Genomic DNA, 27,852 nt, shown 5'->3' with positions numbered 1-27,852 from the left:
ATTCCTCTCCTGTAACTCAACGTACCCTTTTGTAATACCCTTGCGGATAGGTAATTAATGTCTCTAAAGCACTTTGAGATCTACTGAGACCAGACAAGAAAAAGATTGTGCATGAATCATGTTGTTGGGAGGAATGGGATGGGGCAGGAGCATATCCAGGCACTTTTCTCCAGCAGCCAAAGGCTGGGAGGCTTGTTCTGGATTCCGCATCAGGGACAGAGATCCAGCTCTGGTCAGCAACCTCAGCTTTGGCAACCGGTCACCCAGGCAGGCTCTGAGAAGTGGTTCTGCTCTAGCAGCACTGAACAGGTCAGCCCATGCTCTGTTTATCTATCAAACTCCCCCTGACTTGGGCTGGTGCCTTTGGCTGGGCAGAGAAAACTTCAGATAACCCCTCTCTCTGGCAGCCAGGGGCTATTAATCATTTGCTGTGGCTCCAGTGTTGAGGGGAGGCTGTGGCATGTAGGGAGTGAAGCATAGGTGAAGAACATCTTGGAGATGTTCTTGATGCCCTAAAGTACTTGAGAGAAGCCACAAGAGAAGAGTGAGCGGTACCTCACTGGTGAGTATCTGTGATTCCTCTTGGACCTTCACTTTCTGGCATCCTGACTGTCCTATACTGCTGGCAAAAGTGTCTGTGTGCCTGGGACAGAGTGATGCTGTGGAGAGAGAAGCAGAGTCCTCCATCCCACCCAGAGGAGCAGGGAGGCCCTGTGTGAGGAGCTACCACCCTTCACCATGGTGCATCCCAGCTGGATCTGTGATCTACCATTGCAAAAGCCCTGGAATAACCCTGCTCAGCAGCAAGGAAAGCAACCCTCCTCTCCGCATACCCAGCAAAACCCTTCTCCCACTGCCCCTACGTGGCCTGGGGAGGCTGTCTCTGCTTTAGCTCTTGTGGACATCACTGCTCTTAGTTTTTTGCCTCCCCCTAAGTGAGACTGCAGTAGCTAAGCACCACTGCACATCCCATCAGTGTTCAACCTCTGACCTATGCCACTAAGTAAAAAGCCCGTATCTGCAGGCACTGAGATGCAAAGCAACTGGGCCACGTTGTGTTAGCTGGCTACGCAAATGTGTTGCACTGATCGTGTACAACAGGACACCGACCACCTGTGCACTATCACTTCTTTATTGAACTTTCAGCTGTGTGATCCTACCCAAATCCCTGTAGGTCCTGTTGGCCTCTAATCTCTCTTCTCTGGGGGAGGCATTGATGAAATACATGTCTTCTGCTGCCCCACTCCTGCAATGTCTGGCTGAAGCACACTACAGTTCCATTTGTGCCTCTTCCTGCTCTGACATCAATTATTTCTGCATCACTGGCCCACACCTTGGCATTTCAGTTGTCCATGCAGGCAATGCACACAGCTCCCTGGGATGCCTGTCAAGAGCAATTTCTCATAAAACTAAGCTCCTGCCAATCCTTCCCAGGGACATGAGTCCTCCTCATCTTCGTTCCAGCACTCTCCAGCCAAAGCAATAAGCCTGGCAGCAAGACAACACAGGCTAATTTATGCACTAGACCCAAGAGAAAATGGACACATTTGTCTACTTGGAAAATGGAGGCCATCTGTGTGACTTTCAGGACTAGTGGAAAGGGCCAGACAAACAAACTTGGAAGCTAAAGTCATCTCATCGGTGCAACCACAAGGCCACTAGCTGAACTGAACGAGCTCTCCTTTCTGTGTATTCACTCAGCCTCACTGAGACCAGTGCTAACAGCCAGCAGAATGGTGGTTTCTTTACCTAATGATTTCTGCTTCACTACTCAAATGTCTCAGGCATCCCTGCACTTCTTTCCAGTGTGCAGCACTACACACACATACCTATCTTCCAGAATCTGTCTCAGTTGCAACACTTGCTGGTAAGACATTTCTAGTCTTGCTCTCTGAGCTTCACAGTCACTGGTTTTTCAGCGTCTGGCAAAAGCAGGCTATTGTTTATGTCCCATAACTGCTGTTACACAATGCCAGAAAACCTCTTCAAGAGCTGAAGTGGAGATAAGCACAGGAATTACAGCACCACAAGGAGTTAAACTCTGGACAGGAGCAAACTACAAACTCTGTCCTTCAGGGTACTGATAGAACGAGGAGTTCTTCACTTTTTTCTTGGCACAGAGTCCATCTGGGGGGAGTTCCAAGCTTTGAAGACAAAGAGGAGGTATACTGCACAGTTCTGCATTTAATTAATTTGCTGTCCACAGACCAAGTGAGAAAGAAGAAGGAAAAAGAACCCAGATCTTTTGATAGGAAAGTTCCACATTTTACTATTGTTGGCCCTGCGGAGTCAGGATGGCAATTGGACTGGATTCCACTTTGTCCTCTCCACCAGGAAGAGCACTGGCAGCTGAGCATTGACTGCAGGTTTTCTTACTGGCAACTGATGCTAGAAGTGCTTTGCAGACTGAGCTGGGCTGCTCAGTAGGGTGGATTCACTTACACAATGAGCATTTTAACCGAGCCAAACGCAAAGTTACAAATCTGAGAGTGAAGTGCAGGCCATGCTACAGAAAGGCTGAATCGTACTTTGGAAAGCAGGGGATGTGAAAAGGCCTAAAGGATTACCATCGAATCAGAGTCGTACAGAGCAACATTGCTTACAAAACCGATGCAGCCACCAGATGTATAAGCAGGGGAATATTCAGCTGAAGCATAAGAGTGGTGTAATTCATTATATAGCTTTAGTGGGACCAGAGCCCATAAAGAAGAAGAAAACACTTGAAACAGGTCTTGAAAACCTGCTTCATACTGAGAAATTAAAGGAGTTAAATGTTCTTCTGTTTGACAGACTGCAAGAGATTATTTTATCTCTTATTGCTCCAAAAAGGAGAAGTTCTAGAAGAAAAAAAAGCAAAATTACATCCAATGAAAACAAACACGGCTAATTCAGACTAAAAACATCAGATTTTTTTTAGCATCTACTGGAAGAATGTATTTCATCAGCAGGGGATGGCCAATTCCCTAACACTTTGCATCCTTTAAGCAAGACCAGGTGGCTTTTAAAGAAGACATGCTGAAGTTCAGTGCAGAGCTGTGTGGCTTGTGTTATGCTAGGAGCAGGCCTCTGCGATCACAGAGGAGTTTTCGGTCTGTGATTGGCAACACTAAACTGACTTAATTAGGACTGGCAATGTCTAAGTGATGAAGTCAGTGCTGGTCATGCTAGCCCAGCTCTTTTTAGCTGCTCAGTTTAAAACAGTGGATCTATTTCAAGTTTGCACCAGTGCAGCTGATTTTAGCACTTTATACTTTAAAGTCCAGGCAGCTTTTCTTTGTTCCCCAAAAGGGTATGCCATGAGGGTACACCTTCAGAGCTGAGGCTGGCAGTACCTTTCTGGGTGACCATGGCTTCACCACAAGTTCAGCTTCTTGGTCAGCCAGCTGTGACGCTGGAAAACTTGGATTCCTGTTTGAGAAGGAGATACTGCCTCAAGACTGCACAGTAGCAGGTAGAAGAGCCAACACTGCTCAAGCAAGATGGCATATGCAGGAACGTGATGATCAACTCACACTATCCCAAACATTTGCTGGGACTGAGAGGGCATGGAGGTGGTAGGCAAAGAAGTTGCCAGTTTGAGAACTTTCCTTGACCATTCTTTCTGTCTTTCTTGCCTCTCCTCATTTGTTCTCCTCTACTTCATCTCATTTTTTTCAGAGACATGGTGGAGGAGAAGATGTCTGAACTGGTAGACACAAGGTTACTGACAAGGAGGATGCAGTAGGATAGGAAGTCTTCCTGTATTGAAAACAGCAGCTCAATGTCAGTCTAAAGTTCCAAAAGAGGAGACTAAGCCTGTACCATGACAGCTTCAATCTTGGATCAAAACGCTAACATTCCCCCAAGTCTGGGGATAGTTGGTTCTCTGTGTTGCTCAAGCTGTAACTGCTGCTGAATAAAAATTAATAGGAAGCTCATGAAAATCACCCAAAAGAGAAAAAGTGTACTGCAATGACAATAGCTTGTCATGGTAAGCCCATAAATGGACATTCTACATACACCAAAGAATTTTCCCCCAAACCTTTATGAATAAACATCAAATTCATTTTTCTTGTCACTTAGCAGTCACATTCAATGAGGATTTTCCAGCTGTGGTTTTAGGCTGCTAAATTAACTGGAGTAGGAACTCTTCCCTTGCCTTTGAAATGAAAGCTGTAGCTTTATGAAGAGTGATTGTTGTCTGAGAGGTCTTCCCAAACTTCCCTTCTCATTTTCTGAATTTCACTGGAGGACAAAATGGTATTTTTATCTGCACAAGATCTCTTGGAATATCCCTGGGGATTTCCCTTTAAAAGAGACTTTGGTTTGAATGTAAACTGTAAAAACACACCAAGGAAACAAAAAGCCTGGCCTGCAGCCACCCTATTGTTTGGGGGGGGAGAGAAAACAAAAAGAGAGAGAAAATATGCTCTGTAATCACAATGCTTTCAAAAGAAAAAAAAAAAAAAAGACACAAATCAAATGCTTTCTTGAAATGCCAAAACAGGGGTCAGGTTGGTAAATTCCATGCTTTAGTCTCAGCCAAAATCCTTCACTGAAAAGGAAATCTGAATACCAAAGGGCAAATGTCTCAGATTAGAAACATCTTTATGGCAGTGATGAAAAGTAAATGGGTCTTTCCAAGAAAAAGAAATTCCCCTTGTTTTCCAGTTAATTTTGAATAGATCATGGGCTCCTTTGTACTTAGCAACTAACTCATAGGGGTATATTTGGGTAATTACATGTACTAATTCTACTGATTCTCATATGGCCACTCATATGCTGGAAGAGATGTCTACATGGTGTCTGCTTTTGGCCAAGCCACAGTGCTATCATCCTGCCTTTGAGACGCCTTTGTCTCCAGCCCTCTGCAGACAGCTGAAGCTGATCAAGAAGTGACTGCCCACCATAGTGTGCTGCCATCTCCCCGTGCCTAGGGGCTGGGGCTGGGAGAGGGGAGGTCTGACTCTCCCAGTCCATCCCAGAATGGAGTAGGCCCACTCATAAAGCTTGTTCCACCAACTCAGCTGTGGGATGTTTTGGAGGCATTGAAAACTAAGGAGTTGTCTGACCATGCCTGTGCTGCTTCTGAATTGCCAGCTCAGACAAGGAGGCTGCAGAGTTCCTCTGCCTCATTCTTGAAGGTCTGGCACCTCATATTGGTACTCACTTCTGGGTAAAGTGTGGCAGTAAACGTTTCCAGTACTGTCTGGTGGGTTACAGGATCCTGGTGATATATGAAATTGGAATATGTAGGCAGCTGAGATGACTCTAGAGACCGAAAGATTAGGACTCAGACCATCAAACCTACAAACTAGCAGAACACAGCTTAAATAGCATAAGATTTTAAAAACAAAGGAACCCTAAACTTCTTGGAATTCTTCTGATGTGCTTTAGATCTTTTTGAGGGAGGAGTGCAAGTCAGCAAAAAGTTTCTTTCCTTCTCTTTTTTTTCAAATAAATGGATCCATAAAAAAGTGGTACCAGGAACTGAATACTTGAAGGATCCTATCAAATATCATTAAGACTGGCAGCATCATTGTTCCTCTTGCAGTGTATGAGAATACGGTGATTTGAGACCCCACATCAAGCTTTTAACACTCAGAAATGTCTCTCCTATTTGCCTTTTAAAGTCTGCACCTCCTCTGTCAATAGGTGTCAATAAACATGGTTGCTCCTGTCTCATAAAGAAAACTCCTGAACTGGAAGCTGTCTACTTCCAATGCTTTCAGCAACAGCTTCCGCTGTCTATCATTGTGTTTTCTGAAGTTTCCAGTGAAATCTGTTTTAGAAGAGCTCTGCCTAGAGCAATTGGCTCTCTGTTAACTCTTTTTCCATCATTCTGGTTCTCCCACACACTATGTGAGCAGGATGTGCCATGCAAAACACTGCTACCAAGGCACCGGTGGCAGTAGAGAAAGCTGATATCCTCCCCAGGTGATGTCTAGTGCCCACCAAACACGGTGGCACAGAGCTGTCCCCAGGCCCAAAAGGCATAGTCCACCAAGAGGAACAAACTAGGCATGGATGAGGTCTGGGGGCTTACCTGGGGAAGCGCTTGTACCACTGTGTCCAGGAGAGCTCGCATCCCGGTGGCCATTTTAAGCAGTTTCAGCACTACAATGAGAATCAAATCCTGGTCAGCAGGGCTGGGAAATATTTCAAGTAAAACCCATAAAGGAAATCTAGCTTCAGGTCTTGTAGGGAGAATTTACATCTCTCTTGCATTTATTCATAGAGATGGCAAGCTCACTGCATCCTGGCAGGGCCCACAGAACGTCTGAACATCCTGACTACTTCCCACACCAAGTAATGTTAAGGACATCAGTAAACCAGACCAAAAGCCAGAAGAACTCCAGCGTACCCTAGCAGGAAAATGGGATAGTGATGGGGAGACACTTTGTCAGTGAAGAGCATCATCTCATGCTCTGATCCTCCCTTCTCCACTGCTTCCTGCTCTTGTCTGGTATCAGTATAAAAGGTCTGTGATCCCAGGTTTGAATTAGAGACCAATCTAAGATGCCACTGGAAACATCCACGAACCCCACCTAGCTTGCCTCTGAATGGACATTTTGGAGCCTCATTGCCTAACTGCTCTCAAGTTGAACTGAAACAGCAGGACTAGAAGAACAAATGGCCAAACCATTTCCTGACATGTCTGGAGGGATGGCTGGAGACCTACAGAGCAGGCCATACCTCTTGCTATCCTCAGCACCCGCATGATGCGTATTATTGTGGGATTGATGGGCAGTGCGGCATTCATCTCAATTTCCTCCAGCGTGATTCCCACAATTGATAAGAGAACTATAGCCAAATCCAGCTGATTCCACCTAACAGACAAAGAGAGGACAAAAAAAAAATCATCCATGGACAGACACCCAAGAGTAGAGAATTATCTGTTAACAGCAAGCACAAGCAAACCCCAAATGCCTCTCCTCTCATATCTGAGCTCATGATCTTCTATGTGGCACAAAATCAACTCACTGCAGCTGGCATGGACAGCCTCTGAGCCACAAGCTGCTGTAAGCTGTGACTGGGAAGTGTCCCTGCCTGCTTCCCAATTCCTATCGTCCCCCTGCTATCCACTCAGAGCCACTCTCAGGGACAAGATACTAGGCTAGAGGGACCTTTGGTGCAATGCAATACAGCTGCTGCCATGTTACGTCACCTGTCTCTTGAATTACTCCAGTTGAGTATCTTCATTGATTTACAGCCTAACACTTGTAGACGGCCTTTCACAGCAGCACTAGAAAGACATTAAGATGTGAAGAAACTGTCTTTCCTATGCAATTTCCCTCCTAAGTAATATTGCTCATAGCAGCTTCCAACCACTCAGTCAGGATAAATGAGGTGAACAAGCTGGTTTTGTGGAAAAGTCTCCAATCGTACCCTGCTCCCCAGCAAATTGCCAGACCACAATGTGCTCTCACGCATATTTGCTTTTGGCTAAATGTGAGGCAGAATAACATGTGTAGGTCTCTGCAGCTGGGATCTGAAGGCAGTGGGGCTGAACACAACTACCGCTGTCTTTGCCAAAGGCTTTACAAAGTCAGCAGTCTACCAAAGGACTGGTTTGGACTGCAAAGGATACTGGTTCTGAGGGACTCTGTGACCTTAGGTTGCCAAAACTACTCTTTTGAGGACTGGATTGATGCCAGCAGGTTGCTTCTGACCTCTAAGCTGAGCCGGTCAGACCTGGAGGAGAGACAGATACTAGGTGGATGTATCTGGAATTTTGTAAGATTTCCTGAATTCCCTCTGCAAAGCAGTACCAGCAGTTCTCAGAATTTTTAGTTCCTACACTATAAAGTTTGCACCCACGGAGAGACAGCCCTTTTCTATTCCTTGCACACAGCATGTAGTACTATCATAGTGATGCTACATTTACCCAGCATCTGGCTTTGAAACTGGGTCAATACAGCTCTATCCCAAATACACAGGAGTTTAAAATACTCTCACCTGTCCTTAAAGAACCTTCGAAAACCAAATGCCACCAACTTCAGAACTGCCTCGAACACAAAAACTATGGTGAACACATAGTTGCAGTACTTCAGGGCTTCATCCAGGGACTGAAAAGAGAGATACCAGTTAAACCAGCCCAAGCTATCCTTTCCTAGAGCCCCTGCAGAGGGACCGGCAGGCACAAGGGTGGCATAGGCACAGAGATGTAAAAAGTAAAGTCATAATGGCTTGCAGAGCTCAGTTACAAAGCTGCACTAAATCACACAGCAAAACTCAAACAAAGGATTAGACACTGATGCAAACAAAAACCTCATAAGCACTGATACTAGTTGTGCTAAAAATGACAAGAGCTATCAATCCTCCAACTTCAATGTATAAATTGTTCAGAGTCTGGGACAGAGAGAAAATTTTACCCCTTCCCCTAATAAAGTTTACTTCTTCTGAACTGCCTATCCTTGCATAGAATAAAAGACTTGATAGATCATTTCTTTAGTCCAGCATGGCAATCCTTAGGACAATGGTTTTGCTTAAAACACTCAGGAAAATAAATAATGTTGGAGACGGATTAAATCTTGCCTTCTTGAAAAATGTTACATCTCTAGAGCTGGGCAAAGTATGTCCATATTTGGTGCAATGTTCACGCTCTCTATAGAGCTGCTCTCGGAAGTCAGGAATCCACAGTGTTTATACTTTAAGATGATGAGTGGTTATAATGGATTTCATTGAAACTGTAGGCCAACAATAGCAAAAGAATCTTGCTGGGACCTTAAAATAGATAGTTGCGTAGTGAAACGGCTCTTTGGTTGGGTAGGGATTTGAGGAGAGGAGGGAGGGAAGGGGAATTTTGTTAAATGTAGTATTGGTGTCTTACAATAACAAAATGACAACAATGAACATCAAAACAGACACAATTGGAAATAAAATGCAATAGGGGAATCTGCAAAGCAATGTCTGCTTTGTTGACAGAGGAAACCTCAGGCCACAGGAAAGCCTTCATCGTCACATTTGTGTGATGACTGTGCTTTGCTGACCCCAGACATGTGGGATGACCATGCACTGATTTTTTTTGAGAACAAGAGGTGAAAGTTTTTCAGATGTTGGCATTCCTCAATGCATTACTATCCCTATTTTTGTTCCAGTGCCTAAAATAAAATGGCAGCTTAGAAGAATGTGGGACAATTTACTATTTCATCTGAAGCACGTTGCCTGAGCCTGAATTCTCATATAATTTGTGATGGTTTGCATTCAGATTTACAACACTGTGTTTTACATGAACATAAAACAAGTATAAACAAGACCTAATCTGGATAAATAACATTTACATGCGAAACAATGGCTGTTATGCAAAGGAATTATGGGGGCAGAACAGCACACAGTCAGCTGGCGTAAAACACACAGGCGTTATCCTGTGGCTTGGTGCCCCTCTGGCTTAGCTTCCAGGAGGCATTTACAGGTTACCCAGCAGACCATGGAAGACTAGAAAAGTAAACACTGAGCCTAGAGCTCTGTGAATGATAATGTGATAGAAGGTTAATATATGCGGCAAATGGACAGGCTATATGATTTATGCCAAAGGTTTACTTGGGAAAGAAAAATTTTATGATACATAAAGAAAAGAAGGGTTGTACTTAAGAGTCAGTTTATTCTAAATTCATTGAGGAAAAGAAACATTGCTCTGCATGTGTTAACTTCATCTTTATATCTGTTAATGGAATATTCTGAAACTCTGGACTGTTTTACAGTCTGAGGGTCAGTCACATCTGGGATCAGGAGAGGAAATATTTGGACTGGTCTTTTCCTAGTAAAAGTTTAGCTCACTCTCCATTAGCCTTATTCTCTGCTTTATGCAAGAGCAGGGAAATCAAACTTTTGGCTGGGGCAAGTGACTCCCAAGTGGTAGAGCTGGCCTAGGGTTAGACAGATTGCAATGCTGAGCCTGGAGCCTGCTGAGGCTTTCAAACACCAGGGAATGTTCCCAGGGAAGCAGGGCTGCCTGGAGACCTCACTGGTCAATGGTATCCCAAGGGAACAGTGTGTGGTCCTCAGGTCTGCTGCTACTCCACACTGCTGTGTTTCACAGCCCACACATTGATGGGTGACTCTTACCTTTGGCTGGTTGTAGTGCTCCATTGACATAGTGATGACGTTGACCCCAATGATGAACGTAATGAAAAGGTCAAGATAGTGGCTGGTGCAGAGGGTGTGAATGTACTTCCGTGCTGGGGAATAGTCAGCGTAGTAAGGCCTGCGTTGGGCTTCTGTAGAAAAAAAGAAAGAAAGGCAACACAGTGAACGCAGGCCCTGCTGCATGGTTGGCAACCATCACAATGTGGCCTGCAGGCTCAGATTCAGTATGTGGGAGAACTGATTCAAGCAAGCCACATGAAATGGCCAAATGCTTCTACCTAGAACCTTCAAGAACCATAGTGGGATTATCAGGCTGAGCCAAACCTCTTGTGCCTGCAGGAGGGACCTCCACAGCTTTGACAACCAGGTCCGTTTTTCTCCTAAGTGCTCTCTGTCCTTACTGCTCTCTCTCTCAGGCTCAGAGGACAACCTTTTCACTTAATGGGACCCTTGTCACAAACCATGAAGGGTGAGAAGCAGGATGGAAATGAGACCCAAAGCCAAGAGAAAAGCTTGAAATCCAGCAAAGATTCAACTCCAGTTTAGAGGAAGGGCCGAGAGCAGGTCCCATCAGACTGGACTCTGATATGCATCTCTCCTAATCCCACTGATTTCAGGCACGTTCCACATAAGTAAGAAAAGAACATAACCTGAGCTCAGCTTCTGTAGGAGAAGGCTTTTGGTGTATTTTAAAGGTCTAAAGAAAACATAGCAATGCCTGTGGCAAAGAAGGACACATGCGTGAGGGTTAGCAGCACACAGGACAGCATCAACAGCAATGGAGCGGGGTGCTCAGCATTTTTCTTGACAAAGACTGTCAGCATAAGCTCCTCTGGAAATGTAAGAACAAGGGCATGGTTGCACCTAAAACACCCCTCAGGCTACGACCACATGAATTTTCTATCTCTGCCTCTGGTTGTGACTCCTTCTTTCTTCTCTTTGAAATGCGGAAATTTCTGCACATGACCAAGTTCCCGGAGCTGTTCCAAGCAGAGTGTTTGGACACTGCCCTGAGCCCGAGTTGTATTTACTGCGTGTGTCTCTTAAATTAGACAGTGACCACAAGATGGCTGTGGGCACTCGGATGGAGTTGAATTCTTTTCATACTAAGTCAGAGCAGGATTGTTCTTAATAGAGAGGGATTTTTTTCCAAATGTTTCAGCAAATTCAGGTTTAAATGCATGAGGAGCTGGGAAGAAGAAGTTGCTTCACCTTAAAAATAAGGGGGGAAATAGGTTGAAAAGTATTCAGTGACCCCCTGAAATACATTTTCCACTCCTCTCATCCTGCTAATGTCTTTCAGATTGAGTGACTCTTGAAATGTGGGTTGGTTTTTTTTGGTAGTGCAACTGATGCCAGATTACAGTCCAAAACCCTAAAACAAATTGGATAAAGGGAAACTGACTCTGCTGTTTTTTTCTGGTAGTTAAAAGTGGAGTGGAGGCATTTGAAAAAAAATTCCTTCTATCTGAGGTCATCTGGACTTATTTTTTCTGTTAGTGGGTGTGGAAAAACAAGATGAAAGCAAACGCAATTGTTTTTGAATACATTTTTCTGTTACTTTCATGTGCCTTAGTCCTACCAGTCATCTTGGACTGGTAGGGCTGTCTTTGTTACTGAGCTCGGCTAATCTTCCGGTGTGTCAAAAAAATAATAATAACAACATTGCAATATAATACAACGTGCTTTCATGTGTATTCAGGATTACGACATACTTTTTCTTTTTCTTCTTTTTGGAAATGTCTTCTTGGGAATGCAAAAAGTCAGCTTGTTGGGAGGTCCAAGAACACCCCAAATAGTCAAACTTTATATTAAGGGACTGTTTATTAATGACTAATGGTTGATTAATGGATCTCAGAAGAACATTAGCAGTGATGGGCAGCGTGTGAACACACTGGCTAGCAGCACATAAGGAAAACAGGCTGTAGGTGACTGCAACTACTCTCTGACCTGCCCAAATGCAGCCATTGATTAACTATACAGCAAAAGATCAGGTGTTTATTAAGTTTTAGAAACTATTTATATAATTCTGAAGCACAATCACAAGAAGACACTTTCCAGTGTAAAGCCACTGAACAGAAAACCTCCTAGGCTGCCTGACAGCAACGCAGCTTGCTCTTCACATGGGCTGGATATACCAACAGTAAGGAGGAACCACCCAGCCATAAAGGTGGGTCTGATTATTGTATGAAAGGGTCTCAGAGGTCTGTGTCTGTAACTCTGCCAGTGCTCAGTGCTGGCTATGCCTGGTCAACTGGTTGCTCAGAAAACTTGGGATAGGTTTAACTCGATCTGAGATGAGGGAGCTCTAGGAAATGCCTTACTCATTTAGGATGCACTGCATCCCTGAAGCCAGGTTAACAGATGAAAAAGAAACTTCTCCTGAGGACACACATACAAGGACAGTCTCGAATAAACTTGACAACACTTTGAAACACATGCAACAACTGTCATGCTCAGTGCAGAAACCCATGCAATGTCCATTAGAGGAGATACCGCTCATGCAAGGCTAACGGTAGTGAGCATGGGTATGCAGGAAGGACAGACCAGCTTCTGCTCTCGGCAATGCTGGTGTTAGGCTTGGGCAATCCTGTGAAGGCAGAGAGGTTGCAGCAGGGTGAAAGCAGCGAGAGATCAGCCACACAGCTTCACTGCAGCTCTGACCCGCTCCGCTGGGTCACCGTTCATTCCCAGTCCCTTTAGGAACAAGAGCTTTACTTCAGTCAACAGGACAGCACGTGGCTCTGGTCTCCTTTCAGTTCAGACACACTTTTTTACATCTCAGTGAGAATATACTATGTTATTCTCCCCAGTTTGGGTGTAAGTGTTCACTGCACGCCTACTGCTACAGCCTGCTCAACCAGTGATGTGGGCTCTGCAGGAGAACCTGTATGAGAGAGTGGACCATGGGGATGTGGGCACAGCAAACAGGGGAGATCTAATGCATCACTAATTACAGTAGGCAAAATGCAACCTGCGCCTGGTTTCTCCAGGGAAATGGCTTCTGGGATGAGACTCCAATCAGCCAACTAGCAGACTTATATCAAAGACAAGTATCCCTTCAGCTGCAGCTGATGTTTGAATTGGTGGAAATGCAGGAGGGAAAGGAGAAATCATCAAACATATGCGAAAGGAAAACCACAGTCCTTTCCCAACCCCACTTCTAGATGTTCGCTAATCTCACCTCTCCGCAGAGTATTTAAACTTCTTTGCTTGTGATTCTGCTGACATGAAAATTAATGAAGCACTGTCTCCTAGCTTAAAAGCATTTAGGTTGGCATTACAATTGCTAGCTACAGCTCCTCCATTATTCTCCTCTGCATGAAACATTAGAAAGCCCTAATGGGTTTATATGCATGCTTGGCACAGAGTAGCTCCATACCTGCAGCTGCCTGGAAAAATAAGCAAGATGGTTTGATAATTCCCTAGTTGGAAATACTAAACACTCAGATATGCAGTGCCCAAAATTTTAGTTACAGCTCAAATGTTTCTGCTGGATACAGAGATGGTTGTGGCACTGAGAGGATGGACTAATTTAAACACCACCGTGTGCTGCCCACGATTGCTCACCCCTAGAGAGAAAGGCTTACAGTCAGCGCTCTGAAAGGCATCTCTGCTGGGTCTTAAAACAAAACTGGCCTCTTCCTTCTACAATGCCCACACATTCAGCTCCGTGTTGGGAAATGCCTCAGAGAAACACAGCTGTGGCCACGCTCCTCTTGTATAGAGTGGAAATCAGGAAAAAAACATTTGCCTTTTCTCAGTTCTCAGTTTTTGGGGTCTTCCCAGGGACCAGTGACTCGATGACACTACTGAAAGGCACTCTCTGCTCCTCAGCTAGGGCCTCCCCCGGGCTGTGTCAGGCACTTCCAGCTTTTCCAGCATTGCCTGCACTGCTTTCGGCACACATTGTCACCCAGACTCCGCTTGTAGCCTTTGAAGCCCAGGGTACTGCCTGTGTTTGACCTGACATTGTGCTCTGCTCAGCAGGCCAGCGGCTGCTGGCTTCACAGTAGATACAGGTCGGTTGGATTTGGCCCCGTATCCTGAATCCAGAGGAGATCAAGCCGATCCATGTGGTTTTAATCAAAAACTTTAATCTGGGGAAGCTGGTTTCAGTCTGTGTCTTCTGAGAACCTCATTAAAATGTTAGGAGCTGCAGGATTATTAAATTACACTACACTTATGTACATAGAAGATATTGTGGATGGAGGCAGTGACTGTGTCAGAAAAATATTCTAGTTTATCTTGAATTTTTACCTTCACATGAAAAAGTATGCTGTGCAGTTCTGCCTTTAAAACCACATCAAATGCATTTCTACGGTGTATTCAACCCCCCGCCCTCCTTTCTCACGTGAGCGGAGTTAAATGCCAAAGCCAGTGCCTTCTTTCAGTGCTGAGTTTATTGCAGCCTGGTCGTGAAGGCTGGGCCCTGCGGCCACTGCTGCTTCATGGCAGCAGTGCCTTGCTGACATGTTGGGTCCATCAGCTCTGTTGCCGGTGCCTCGAGGGATGCTTGCCACCGGAGCAGAGAGAGTCAAGGCATGCTGACAAGGGGCATGGGGTCTCATCCTGTCCCAATCCCTTCATGAAAGCGGCCTTCAGATGGGAAACAAGAATCTTTATGGGAAGGTCTGAGGTGGTGTCTGACAGCAGAGATGTGGGCTGAGAGGGACCTTCCTGCCTGGCTCCTGGAAGACCTGAGAAGTACCCCCAAAACAGACACGTGATGATTCCCCATCCCACCTGCATGGGGTCTGATGAAGGAGGTGTGTCCTGCCGCAGGGCTGTGTCCTCCACGGAGCAAGCCCTCTGCCAAGCTCATAGCTCTGCACACAGGGTCCAAATCCTGGTCCCAGCCTGCAGAGCCTGGGATTCGTACCCAGGGCCTGCCTGGATGGGACTGTCCAGGCACTGATAAGCTGAGGCTTAACCCATTTCCAGGCCTGAGCCCAAGGCTACTATGGCTCAATGCTGCGTTTCTGTGTCTGTCGGTACCTACAGATGCCCAAAGACCTCAAAACACAGAAACACATGCAGGGTTGCTACACACAGAGGACATTACAGACAGGAGATAGGACACAAAGACAAGATGCTAGGCAGACAGGGCAAGTCCAGACGGACGGGTGTTGCTCAGATAGTACATCTGTTAGCTATGCTGGGTTTTACTCTTGGTAACAGTCCTAATTCTTCCTCCCCTTATGATATCTTCAGGCCAAATGCTAGAAATGGCAACTGAAGTAAAAGCAGGGCTTTCTGCTAGGCTTCCCAATGTAGGCTCCTTGCTCCTCTGCAGGATCACTGGTCTCCTGTGCCCATCCTGTCCCATGGGGACTGGCGTCTTGATCCTCCGTATGGGTGAGACACACAGCACTGGGGCACGTGGAAACCTGGCCAGCCCGCTGCCACTGTGCAGCATCCCGTGTCTGCACGTGCACACAGACACCCCCCCACAGAGAATCCGCCATGCACGGCACCAACCACATCTCACATCTTTCTGAGTCTGCCACATTTTTCATTTTTTCAAATCCATCATCTTCTAAATTACCCCAGAGGTAAAAAACTCCTCCCATTTCAATTAAAAAAATCCATTCAAATGTAAATAGTAATATTCCAAAATGTGTATCAGATATTTGATTTCAACTTGTTAACAACTCAAATTTGGATGCCGAGCTTTCCATGCTGAACAGAGGCAGGTAGGAGACCTCAGAGCTGGAAGATCTGAGGTAACCTCCTGGAAGCCCAGCACATGGCCAAATGTTTAGCCTCTCAGTTGCTATATTGGACTTGAAAGCTGTCCTCCTCCGTGTGCGTTCTCAGTGAAATGTTACAACCCACATCTGTCCAATGCCTGGGTTTGTGGTCTGAAATATCTCCTTGACCCTATCCTTCGAGATAGCTGGATAACGAGGGGCAATGTAACAGTGTTCATCACTTTGACAGGGACTGGCTCTTTTTGGTGTCTAAGCAGTGAGCCACAGATAGGCTTGTAATAAGATTTACTTACTAATCAGGAACAGCAACTGGCTGTGGTTAAGTTATCTCTCCTTACATGTGCCCTAGTCTATTTTCTCTAAGGATGCTTAATGTTCTTTGTAAATAAGCATTTTTTTCCCTCCCCTCTCCCAAACTTTGAGTGTATCTGAATGTCTTCTTGGGCCAGCACATTGGGGTAGAAATACTGCACAAGCAGGAGGACTCTTGAGAGCCTGAAACTGATTTTCATTATCGTGCTGGTAATGCTGCCTTCAAGATTTCCACTTCTAATCTTAGCTAGAACCTCAAACTCAAAAACCAAAATGGGAAAAGGGAAATGAAATTGCATTTGAACTCCTCTGAATGTCTGGAGAGATTCAAAGTCTGTTTGCAGCTGGCTAGTTTGATCTAGATTTCATTTTAACCCAGCTACTTAACTCACAACTAGCTAGAATGAAATGAGCTTGGCTTTCACTGTAGTGTCATGTCAGTCTGTCATTAAGGTCCTGAGGAGACCATGGTGCAGACATTTAGTTCTGAGGTCTCCTATGGCTCTAATAAAGAGGACCACTAAAGCAGGAGACGAGCTGCAAGGGGTAGAGCTGCCGGCCTTCTGACTCAAGCCTGGATGGACGAAGGAAATTTGTGGGGATTTCTACTAGCAAAGCCTCTGACTGCTCTGTTCTTAGAGCCAGGCAAAAGACTATGTGATCTAACTGCAGTTTTCCCAGCAGAAAATGGATACTTATGGCTTGATGCATGGGAGACACCTAGCCATTTGTCACAATGAGCTATTAGGTCCTCACAGGAGCTTACACAGGGCAGCACAGTGCTAGGCAAAGAGACACAGGGCTGCTGCGGCAAGCAGGGCCAGAAGCACTCAAGCCCTACCCCTGACTAAGCTCATCTTTGATCACAGTGGCCAAGCCATGTTCCCTCACTTCTAAAAAATGCTTGCCAGCACCTAATGCAGGCTATCCCTGTTCACTAAATTTGGCTGGGAAGTCAGTGCGGCTAGTTTCCTGGCAGTTGCCCTGGGAAAACCCACCAGACGCTATAACCAGCTTGTCCCTGGTGGAGCCTGCCAAGGAGCAGTAGAGGTGAGAATACATACATGAGAACCCCTGGGGAGTTTTGGGTTAGGAAAGGAGCACAAGCTCAGGTGTTTTTCTGGTCTGGTTTGATCATCCCCACTAGATTCACTAAGAAGCAGATTTCAGCTAAAGGTCTTCTCTTAGACCCTAATGGCCCTGCATCTGGCCAGTATTTCCATGTCAACTGCTTGCAAGGACAAACTGAGTCCCTGCACATTGCTCAGCAGTGAAGCGCTCCCTCAGCCTGCAATGGGGCAAGCATCTCTTGTAATGGACATCTTCCAGACAAGAATTTTCTGGACAGCCCCATCTTGGGGCTCCATTCCTCTCCCCAGGGCTGTCAGTTTGTTCATGCCCTCATGCAGCATGTTTGTGGCATGCGGGGCCATGCGCTAGGACTCTAAAAAGCATCACAATTATTTTCTTTTAGAAAAGAATCAATAAATCAAACCACCACCATCATCAGATGCAAGCGGCACATTAAGCCACAGGGCTACCCTCGGGACTGGCCTTCACGCACAGGAAGCATTGCAGCTGTTTACTCACTGCATCCCTCATCATACCGCAAGCTCCCGCTTGGTGCTTGGGACACCTTTGCCTTGTAGAGCGTGATAGAGGACTCTGCTTGGAAGAGGATATCCTCCCCTTCCAAGCAAATAGGTAATGCTTTACATCAGGCTTGTAGAGGACAATTCCAGGGTGTTGGCAACCCTAGACTTAAGGTACCGCCAAAGAGGTAACGAAGCAAAACAGCCTCTTGAATCCCATGGAAACAAAACCAAAGGAAAATGAAAGTCTTGCTTTGGGAGCAGGCAGGGCTCAGAAAGATTTTGGTTTGTAATGCAGTCTACCGACCAGACAGGTATATCTCCTTACTCCTGCGCTTTTTCTCCAAGCGTCTCAGCCGCTTCTCCTCCCGACGCCGGGCCTCTTCCGCCTCCTGGTGCTGTCGACACTTGTGAAAGTTCTCCACCACCACCCCCACAAACATGTTGAGCACGAAGAAGCTGACGATGAGCAGGAAGGAGATGAAGTAGAGAAGCATCCAAGGGTTATGGTTCTGGATGGGCTGGTGAGGTGGGGAATTAAAAAACGAGAGAAGAGAAGCAGCATAGACAAGATGTGTATAAGTCAGGATATTGGGCGCTCTGTAGCAACAAGACAGCACAGTACATTTTTGTGGGGAGGAGGAGAGGGCTGCGAGGAGTTAAGATTTTTTCCAAAACAGTTTCCTCTCATTCACTTTCTCACCAATTACAATTTTACTTTTGTGGTAAAACTCATCCTAGTCTCCATAAGTTGGCTTACAGGATTTAATTATTTCAGCATTTATTTCATACAGCTTGAGATAAATCTCAGTGCATGTGCATCATCCCAGCTGCAAGATCATTTTAGTTAAAGATAGGCTCCAGCTTATTCTTTTTTATGAGATGTGGGCTCTTGGTTAACGTTTCTCAGTTGTTATGAGACCTTCAGCAGCAGGGGAAAATTAAGTGCAAAGTGTTACTGTAGCTATGACGGGGTACTACTGATCTAAGACTCTTGACCTTCCTTTGCAAATGCCATATAACACACAAACTTAAAGTCTCTTTCACAACATTCCTGGTTGTTTTCCCTCTTGTGTGAGTTTGCTCTTACTCATCATGCCTTCCATGTTCCAATTAAAAACCCCATCAGTGCTTGTTTGTGTGCTACATGGGGCACAGCCACTGTAAAAGCTACTTAGTGGGGAATGAAAAACTTTGAGGTTTTCTCAAAACAATGGGCAGTCAGGGCCTTGAGAAAGTCCTATAGCTCTGCTCCTTCCTGGGACTTCATAAACACCAGAGTCACCCAGGTACGAGACTTCTGAGAGCAACACATCTGGACTCTGCAGTACATTTACCTGCTGGTCAATACCCACGGCATCCAAACCATCATACATGATGTTCACCCAGCCATCTTTGGAGGAGAGGACAAACAAGGACATGAGGGCCTATAAAACAAACAAACAGAAAAGTTTGGTCTTTCATTTTAGTCCCCAGTAAAGAAACTAACAACAGACAACGCTCAGCAAAACCACAGCTCATAACACATCATCTGGCCTGGAGCTGGTGGAGAAATGCAACATATTGTGGCTTGCTTTTACCTATGTCCATATCTGGCTTAAAAGTGAGCAAACTGTGGTCATTAATGCTCTTTTTTCCTCACATATAGGCTGACTTTTGCTCAGATACATCAGGCTTTCTGATCACCAAAGCATGATTAAAAAATCAGGATGTCAGGCTGGCCCAATGTCATGGGGTTTTAAAAAGCAGTAATATATCCCAGCTCCTACGATGGGCTGTCTTGCTTTTCCGCCAATATAAAGCACCTTGGTTTTTTCATTTGCAAACATAACAGCTAGAACTCAAGAGACTAAAAGTGACAGTTGAGGTCCATACATGAGGGACTGCATGCAAAACCCATGGCTTTAAGACAACATTCTCCTATAAACAAAGAACTGTATAACCCTAGGAAGTCTGGCTGCAAGAGATCAAGAGGTAACCTGATCCATTTTTACCTAGTTAGGGTTGCTTCTGATAGATGAATGCCTACATCGTTCGTGGAAATTTCCTATGACAGCGGTTCCACACCCTCCTCAAGGAATATATTTTAAGTGCTCATCCATTAAAAACTGGTATAGAAATTCCCTGCAATGAGGACTTTACCTGTCCTAAATTGTCAAAATTGTACTTCCGCCGAACCCATTTGTAGTGTGCGTTAGTGCAGTCAGTCTTCGTAGTGATGTTTTTTATATCAGGACCGTCACAATAGTAGAACTTGCCTTTAAAAAGCTGTATTTGAGAAGCAACAACGACAAAAAAAAACCAAAAAATGAAGCAGCTTTGAAAAGTCTATCACCTGATTTATCTTTCTTTCCCCTAGCAGAGTTGTTCGCCAAGTTCAAATTCCTTTCCTTTCCTTCCAGCTCAGATACCTGTCTTAACACACTTGGCAGGAAAACACCTCTGGTGAAACTTCAGGCCCTGAGACATTGTTGTGTATTGCCTCAGACACAGAAGGGTGATCCTGCAGGCCTGCCCTGTCTTGTTGGGAGGATGACAATCTCCCCTCTGAGGAAGAGATATTATATACATCCCAGCACAGAGAGCCGGGAGAGATCTTGGGAATTTGTCTTTTCCTTCCCCTACTCTCAGGCAGGCTTAGCTGGTGCTGTGGTGTTCATCAGGGAGGTCTGCTCTTCTAATCCTGAGAACCTTCCAATGAGCAGATGCCAACCTCACGCTGGAGCATTTCTTCTAGGGCCTGGCTCTTCTTTCCTAACACCTAATCTCTTCATTTGGAGAGATTTAAGCTCATTACTTCCACCTTAACCCCAGGTGGTGAGAAAAATAGCTTCTCCTTTGCAGCAGTCACTTATAGATGGCCATGGTGAGGGAAATACTCTACCTGGACCCCTAAAATCCCAAAGATTATGAAGAAAGCACAGCAGATGAGAACAATATTCCCAATAGGCCTCAAGGAGGAGATCAAGGTTTCCACCACCAGCTTCAGACCTGGGGCTCTGCTGATGACTCTGGAAAACATGGCAAAACAATAAAGCTTTTATTTTTTTATGCATGCCCTGTTATTATATGGTTGCTTTTCCTCCTCTGCTTAGGCTGCAGTAAAGCTAACACAATCCTCCTCTACCTGCAGGCAGCAGAGGCGATTAGTGACTTATTTGGACAACCAGAACATTCACAGTCACATTAGATGGAATTAAAAAAGTGCAAGACACCCTGTCAGCACAGTGTCGGGCAATTGCTTACTAACAGTGAGGAAGGAATACTCTTTTTGGGCAGAATATCACAGAGGTTCCCACTATGGGGCTATTTGTAACTCAGTCCAGAGACCTGATCCCCTGTGAGGTCTCTCTCATCCAAGCAGAGGGGCACACACCAAGCAGGAGCCTGGTTCCTAACACAGCGTGTGAACAGCTTCACAGTGGTACTAGAGAGCATGTTTTGTCCTCTTTCTACAGGCATAAGTGCTCACCTGCCCTAGTGGCCTGGGCCCCATGACAACTTTTCAAACAAAGTAATTTCAATATGTTCCCTAATTAGTTCCTGAACTGACTCTGAGCTAACAGGAACTTGTGATCTACAGCTCCACAGCCAAAGGGTCATCCCATTAAAGAGCAGCTTGCTTGCTTGCTGTGAGGCCCTGAGAGGCCAGGCAGGCTCTGAGCACAGCGTGAAGCAGCTTTTGGGTATTATGGAGACAAAATGCTTTCCCTTCCTGTATGAGTGCCTGGAGAACAGCTCTCCCATGGGCATGTGAAAAATGTGTTTGCACACATAAGTGTAACTACCCCAAGCAAGCTTTTCTGGGAAGGTGGATGTTTTGACTGAAGAACATCAAAGTTTTTTTTTAGGAGGGGCCTGTAGAGGGGAGAGGGGATGAGTCCTTGCAGGTAGCTTGAGCTTGCATGGCTAACAATGCTTTCATGCCTGCCAAACACAGAAAAGAGGAGAGTTGTATGCTGCAGGGACAAAGTTTTTCAATAGAGCCTTGTTTGGCAGCAAATAATGTGGCAGTCTGAACTGCACCTATAAAGTGTTAGGAATGGTCCCTGGAGTAATCCTAGAAGAGGCTGTGATAAGTGAAGCCGTTGTGAGAGGTGATGAATTCCTCTCTATTAATAGGATCTGGCCTAGTTATTCTCCGAGACCAATTCCCTTTTTTCCCCTTACATTTACTTATGAACTGCCTCTGCCCTGATTTCTGTTCCTAGTTATGTGTGTTAGACAGGCACCTGGTGAGCCACCACTGCAAGGGGACCCCGATGCCACCAGCAGAACAGAGCATGGAAGCAAGAGAGGAGACAGAAACACAAAGTTACTTGTCACTAAGGAAATACAGAGCAGCAGACAAATAGCTGTTGTTCCTGTGGTCATGGGTCTAAACAAGATTGCCTCTTCCTATTACTCTCATAAGCAAGCAGCTTTTCATCAGAAAGCCTACAGGTCTCAGGAGGTGCCTATCTTATTTCCCCTGAAATTTCATGAAAAAAGGCTTGTGTTTCTTGCCAAGCAGGATGGAAATAGAACAGAAGCCGTGAGCTGATAAAAATCCCCCAAGCATTAACACTCTTTGTTATTGCATAATCGTAAACAAAATACAAATTCTCTTTATTCCTTTTCTCACATAGTGAAAGCGTCTCCCCTTGCTCTTCCTAGCTGAGAGCTAAATTGTTTTGCAGTAGTGTTAGATATGCAGGCACAGGAGAGCAGGTATAGATGCTGGAGCTTATCAAATTATTGTCAGCACCTGTTCAATTGCAAATTTTCTCCCAGCCAACGCGACCTCTTTGCTCGGGAATGACTGTGAGGTTGTGCAGTTTAACAAGGAGCCAGACTGATTTGTAAAACGGTGATAAAAATGCAGCGTGGAGGAGGCATTCTCTGCACTAACTGCCAGAGTATGATAACACCTCTCAATCCAAACTCAATCCGCTCTTTTCCATGCTGGCAAAGATGAATTATATTATAGCTAATTTCATTTTTTTCAAACAGTTTCACTAGATAAGAGCTCCCCAAAGATGATTCTACCCATACTGTGTTTCAGCTTTTTGTGTTATTAAGCAAGACCTTGACAGATCACGTGCATTTTTTTTTTCAAACTCCTTGATCTATCAACACAAAGCAAACTCAGCCACCTTATTGGTGAACGTACCGGAGAGGTCTCAAGGTCCGTAGAAGTCTCAAAACGCGAAGGACACCCAGGATCTTAGCTCCGCCTGCTGATGCCATGGAGACAATAATGTCAATGATAGATACAAAGACCAGGACTCCATCCAGGACGTTCCAGCTGCTCTGCAGATAGGTGTTCTCCCCAGAGAAAAAGCCAAGAGCTACCACCTACAGCCAGGAGAAGAGACACATTTAAATCTTCACCTAGATCGTAACTATGTCATGTTCTGGTCTTTGCCAGGCCTCACTATGGGCCATGGGTTGAAGATGTAATTACCTTAACCATCATTTCAGCTACAAAGATTGCAGTGAAGATGTAATTAGAAACACTTAGGAATACCCTTTCCTGTAAAACATAGAACAACAAAAAGAGGCAAGTTATTTAAAGACATTAAAAAACACACATCTTTCATCTTGCAGGGTCTTGCCCTGACAAGGCGAAGATCTGGAGGCTGCATCAAGGAAGACCATGACTCAGGTACTCACCGTGCTGTGTGGGTCTATGTCTGGTCGCTCCAGTGCTATAGTGATGCAGTTCAGAAATATGAAGACCAGCACCACATGATCAAACATTTTGTGGGCAATGACCTTCTGGCACATCACTCGAAACCTGAAGAAACAGTGGGGAGAAAAATATCCCTCAGATGTTGGGTCAGCACGAGACTCCCACCCGAATGGCACATCCTTAAAAGTCTTCAGCAGCTGTGCCACCAGCATCAGACCAGGTAGTGAGCTAGTGTCTCCACAAGCTTCAGCCATTATTATCAATGCAGTAAATCAGATGTAATAACAGTTATTATTAATGCTGGTTAAACCACCCTTCTTCCTAGACAGGCATGGAGTGAACCATGCAACAATTCTGCCCACATGTAACAAAGTTACCTAAAAATTGGGAACTGGATTTCTAAAACTCTCAGTGCTTCTGCATCAGAGAGGGATTTTTCTCAAGGGAAGGCTAGCTAGAAATGTAGTGTTCCATTACCACAAAAACCTGAAAGGCTGGCATTTCACTGAGATTTCTTACCGATTCTGTGGGGAAAACAAGTAGAGGGACCAATCTTCATGACTCTTGCACCACTGTGGTTTGTAGGGCTCCAGGACTTTACGAATTCGGTAACAGTAACTCTGGACAGAAGAGAAAAAACACCTTTTCTTCCTCTTTTATTTTCCTGCCTCTTCAACTTTCACAGTCCTTTTGTGAAAGGGGGCAGTACATGGCATTTCATAGCACCTGTAGGGAGTCATGGCTTTTGGGACAGAGATGTGGCAGGTATTGTCACATTTATTCAACAAAACAGAGAGGAAAGGGGTGGAAGAAAGGGGCCGCTGTACAGTGAGATAGCATAACAAAGCGAGACTTTCTAGGCAGGTATCATTTTGAGATCCAAAGTTGTGTCAAAATCATAAAGGCCTCAAACAACCAAAAAGTTAAATAGAGAACATTCTAGGCTTTCAGGCCTTCAAGATGCCAAACAGCTCTTGTGAGCAAAGACATTAGCTAGCTGTTGTGTCTACAGCTCATTTTTGGAAGCATCCTGGGACAGGGGGACAATCTCAACCAGTCCAAAAACTAGGCAAATGCATGCACAACCCCTTGCAGTTTTACCTCATTAGAGACCGCTGCAAGGTAACAGCCCAACCCACTACCTAAAAAACACCAAACCCTTTTGGGAAGTGGATGCCCATCCCTTGGATCTGGATTTATTTTTTCTACACTTTCATTAGGCAGTAACACATTTCAAAGCCTGGTTTTTAAATCAGCCTTCTTGGAGTGAAAAAGCCACTTAACACATGAGCGTCCAATTTTCCCCTCAACTCACATCCTCCATGTCATCCTCATAGTCCATGGCTTCCTCCTTGTGGCCATCGACACGCAGGAAGAACTCGCTGGGGACGTGAACCATTTTGCCATTGCAGTCTTGGTACTCGGCAGGCAGAACGGCCATGGGGCTGATACTGAGTGAGTGGCGCATGGTGGGCAACTGGAGCAGCTCAGGCAGGTCCAGGGAGCTGCGGTAGTCCAGGGACTCTGCCCGGCGGTGCAATGAGGGCCTGCTGACCGTGCTGGACTTGGCGTCATCGGAGTCATCATCTGTGCTGCCTTTCCCCTCCCCGGAGAGCAAGGACTCTCTTTCTCCTGACTGGTTCTTCTTCTTGAGGCTTGGAGCTCTGCCCAGGCTATTCCAGCTTGAGCGTCGGCTTCCCCAGTTGCTGCTGGTGCCCCAGTTGGCGCAAGGGGAACTGCGGAGGCTGGACTGAGAGAGAAGACAGACATTTGAGGGTTTGTTTGCAGGAGGAAGCCAAAGGATATGGCATTTTTCCCAGACTCGAAGACCCTTCTTGTTGCAAGCCATGTCTTCCCCTTCCAGCTTTCCTCACTGCTCCAATTTCCTCATGCCAATGCCTTGAGGTAGGAGCCAAGCACCCAGCTAAGCCCACACTGAAGGCACTCTTTGAACTACACCTGGAGCACAGCTACCAATTCTCTGTGCTGCATAACTTCCTTCTGTCCTGGCAACATTAACTGCGTATAAAAACTGAACCCAAAGACACTATTGCTGAAGTGGCATTTTCTTTCTGCATGTTCAAGTGGTTTCAGCACGCAACTTCCCTTGCTTCCAAAGGGGCTCTGGCTCCTGAGCCACCCAAGTGTCTGTTGGAAATTATACCCCTATTTGCATTACTTTCTCTTCAATCTGCTGCATAAGGAGGTGGAATGAATGCTTCTCTTACAGCAAATTTCTGGCACTGATCAGCGTGGCAGTGCACTTAGGCTGGTAGGTAGTTGCCAGGATGAAAGCACTTAAGGTCAGGGCAGAAAAGCTAGAAGGAAAACTCCTTTTCCCTCCACGGCTTCCTCCCAGCACAAAACGAGGCGAACTGCCTTCCTCCTCCTTCTCAGTGTTGGCCAGCTCTCCTCTGATTGCTTCATCTTCCTTTGGCTGGTGGCACTGATGTGCTCTCAGAGAAAGGATTCAAACGATGAACAACCCTCTCCAGCAACCTACAATCCCATGAAACCCCAAGGCAAACTACAGTCATTTCTATCTTCTTTTCAAAAGCATTACCTTGACTAAGCAGCTTACCAAAGGGGATAGTGGCTCTGTCTCTGCATGAAGTGTCTTCATGGTCCGCTGCCTTGATTTGAACATGATATTGCAGTTACAGAGTCGAGGAATGGGATAGATAAGCAGCAGCAGCAATCCACTTTGTCTATTAACTCTGCTCCCTCTGTTTTCATAGAGCTACCCTCCTGCTCCCCTCTTGCAGGCAAAATGCAATCAGTTGCCAAAGCAGTCAGCTCAAGCCAGATCTCTGCTCTGTGAGCTGTGCCTGGTGGCAATCGGTCAGCTTATACCTTGTTTCCTCTGTTTCCCCTCCAATGGTGCTCCTGTACTGTAACTGGAGCTCAGCTGCTGCACTGGTAAGGACAAACGCTTCATTTCCCTTGACACAAGGTGGATTCAAGATGCAACCCTAAAACACTGTGGGGGGAAACAGGCCTCATCCTCATAGGAACACTTGACAGCTTCTCCAAGACACCACAAAATGGCCAGTGTGGTTAGCAAAAGATGCCTGCTCCTCCTCAGAGGGGTTTGCTGGAATAACTGCATGAACTTATGACTTGTCTCAGGTTGCATCTCTCCAGCAAGGTAGCTTGGCATGGACTTCCAATCAGATAGTATGCAGGAAAACACTGAATTCCAGTACATGCCTGTCTCCCCTATTCATATACTCACTGTCCTTGACTGTTATGCTGTCAGTGTTCTGCCCCAGCATAGCACACCCATCCATTTCTCCCTCTTGACTCTGTTCTTCCCATGACTTTCCAGATACTTCTCACTTCTACCATCCTCCTTTTTATTATCCAGTAACATGTGCGCGCACACACACATCTGTGTGCCTGTCCCTTGCAGGCACTTGAGGGAGAGTTGTTAGCAACAGGAACTTACCAAGGACTTCTGATCGTAGCTCAAGGGGTCTAGCGAAGCATTACTCCCTCTCCTTGAGTCCACAAAAGTGTGCACTGAATCCATGTGTGGGGAACACTTCGGTGTGGGCATCGGTGTAGCAGCAGTGCGCATGATTATAGGAGGCGGCATGCTTCCCCTGCCCTCCAAGTGTCCATTTGGGGTGACGGCCAGTGAGTACATCTTCATTTCTGGGGAGAAGGGGAGAGAGAATATGAGGTGAATGCTCAGCTACAGCTACAGAAATCACTCTTCAAAATGGACATTGCTCCTTGGGTCTTCTAGGAACTCTGCCAAATGGAGATCAAATGTTGTGGGCAATAAGATCACTCCCACCACGTTGAAAGGCATAAGGCAAATGTCACAACCTTTTAGGAGGCCTTCAGCCCTCCCTGGACTTGGAACCCATTGCCCTCCACAGAAAGGTTCTTTTGCTTGCTGTTTCTTGGGATTTAGAGAGTGGAGTTACAGTTCTGGGGGACTGGGAGAGAGTTTCCAGGGAAAGAATATTGAGGACTGACTAAATTCACCCTAGGAAGTTAATCTCTTCTCCTTGTTTTACAGTCTTGCACAGAGATTTTTATGGAGTTCTGATGTGCTCTAAGTTCCTTCATGGGGAAGGCACTAAGCAAACATCAGTCATTGTCTTTAGTCATCTGTTCAGGGGACAGGAAATGGAAGTTGCTTTTACACATCCACCTGCCTAGAAGAGTAAATCTCCTGTAACAGAGAAATCTAATGGCACACCTTTCTGCGATAACTGCAGAAAGCATCTATTTTAGCTATATGGCAAGTGCAGACTGAAAAAACATATTCACACTGAAGACAAACCAGACATAACACCTCCAGACCTATGGAGTGCCGTAATACTCAAATCCAAATGCCTAATTTCAAACACAAAACTGAAGTTAAACTAGCTCCTTTTTTACTGGGCTTGGTGGGTTTTGGTTTAATAACTGCAGAATCAAGACTTAAGGAGGGGGAAGGATGGGAGCATGTACAACCAGCAGGAAAGAAGTACAAGTC

The 27,852-nt window shown here is 45.6% G+C and overlaps 1 protein-coding gene across 3 annotated transcripts in view; it reads right to left on the bottom strand.

The window, feature by feature from the left end:
- Positions 1-27,852, bottom strand: part of CACNA1H (calcium voltage-gated channel subunit alpha1 H) — a 253,542-nt gene that overhangs the window by 18,435 nt on the left and 207,255 nt on the right. For 2 of the 3 annotated variants that reach the window (XM_075768013.1, XM_075768012.1), the window contains exons 16-29: positions 26,809-27,017; positions 24,676-25,110; positions 23,880-23,980; positions 23,342-23,465; positions 23,133-23,201; positions 22,839-23,023; positions 20,571-20,697; positions 19,829-19,954; positions 19,024-19,113; positions 17,994-18,207; positions 10,048-10,199; positions 7,939-8,048; positions 6,676-6,809; positions 6,026-6,096 (exon numbers count right to left, since the gene is read on the bottom strand). In XM_075768013.1, the coding sequence (XP_075624128.1) occupies positions 6,026-6,096; positions 6,676-6,809; positions 7,939-8,048; positions 10,048-10,199; positions 17,994-18,207; positions 19,024-19,113; positions 19,829-19,954; positions 20,571-20,697; positions 22,839-23,023; positions 23,133-23,201; positions 23,342-23,465; positions 23,880-23,980; positions 24,676-25,110; positions 26,809-27,017 (2,147 nt within the window). The remainder of the gene's footprint in view (positions 1-6,025; positions 6,097-6,675; positions 6,810-7,938; positions 8,049-10,047; positions 10,200-17,993; positions 18,208-19,023; positions 19,114-19,828; positions 19,955-20,570; positions 20,698-22,838; positions 23,024-23,132; positions 23,202-23,341; positions 23,466-23,879; positions 23,981-24,675; positions 25,111-26,808; positions 27,018-27,852) is intronic. The other variant, XM_075768014.1, reaches the window with a different exon arrangement.

The sequence above is a fragment of the Balearica regulorum genome, chromosome 15 (genome assembly GCF_011004875.1).
Source record: "Balearica regulorum gibbericeps isolate bBalReg1 chromosome 15, bBalReg1.pri, whole genome shotgun sequence".
NCBI classification, from domain to species: Eukaryota; Metazoa; Chordata; class Aves; order Gruiformes; family Gruidae; genus Balearica; species Balearica regulorum.
The sequence above is the reverse complement of the archived record's forward strand: the minus strand, read 5'-3'. Positions and strand labels throughout refer to the sequence as shown.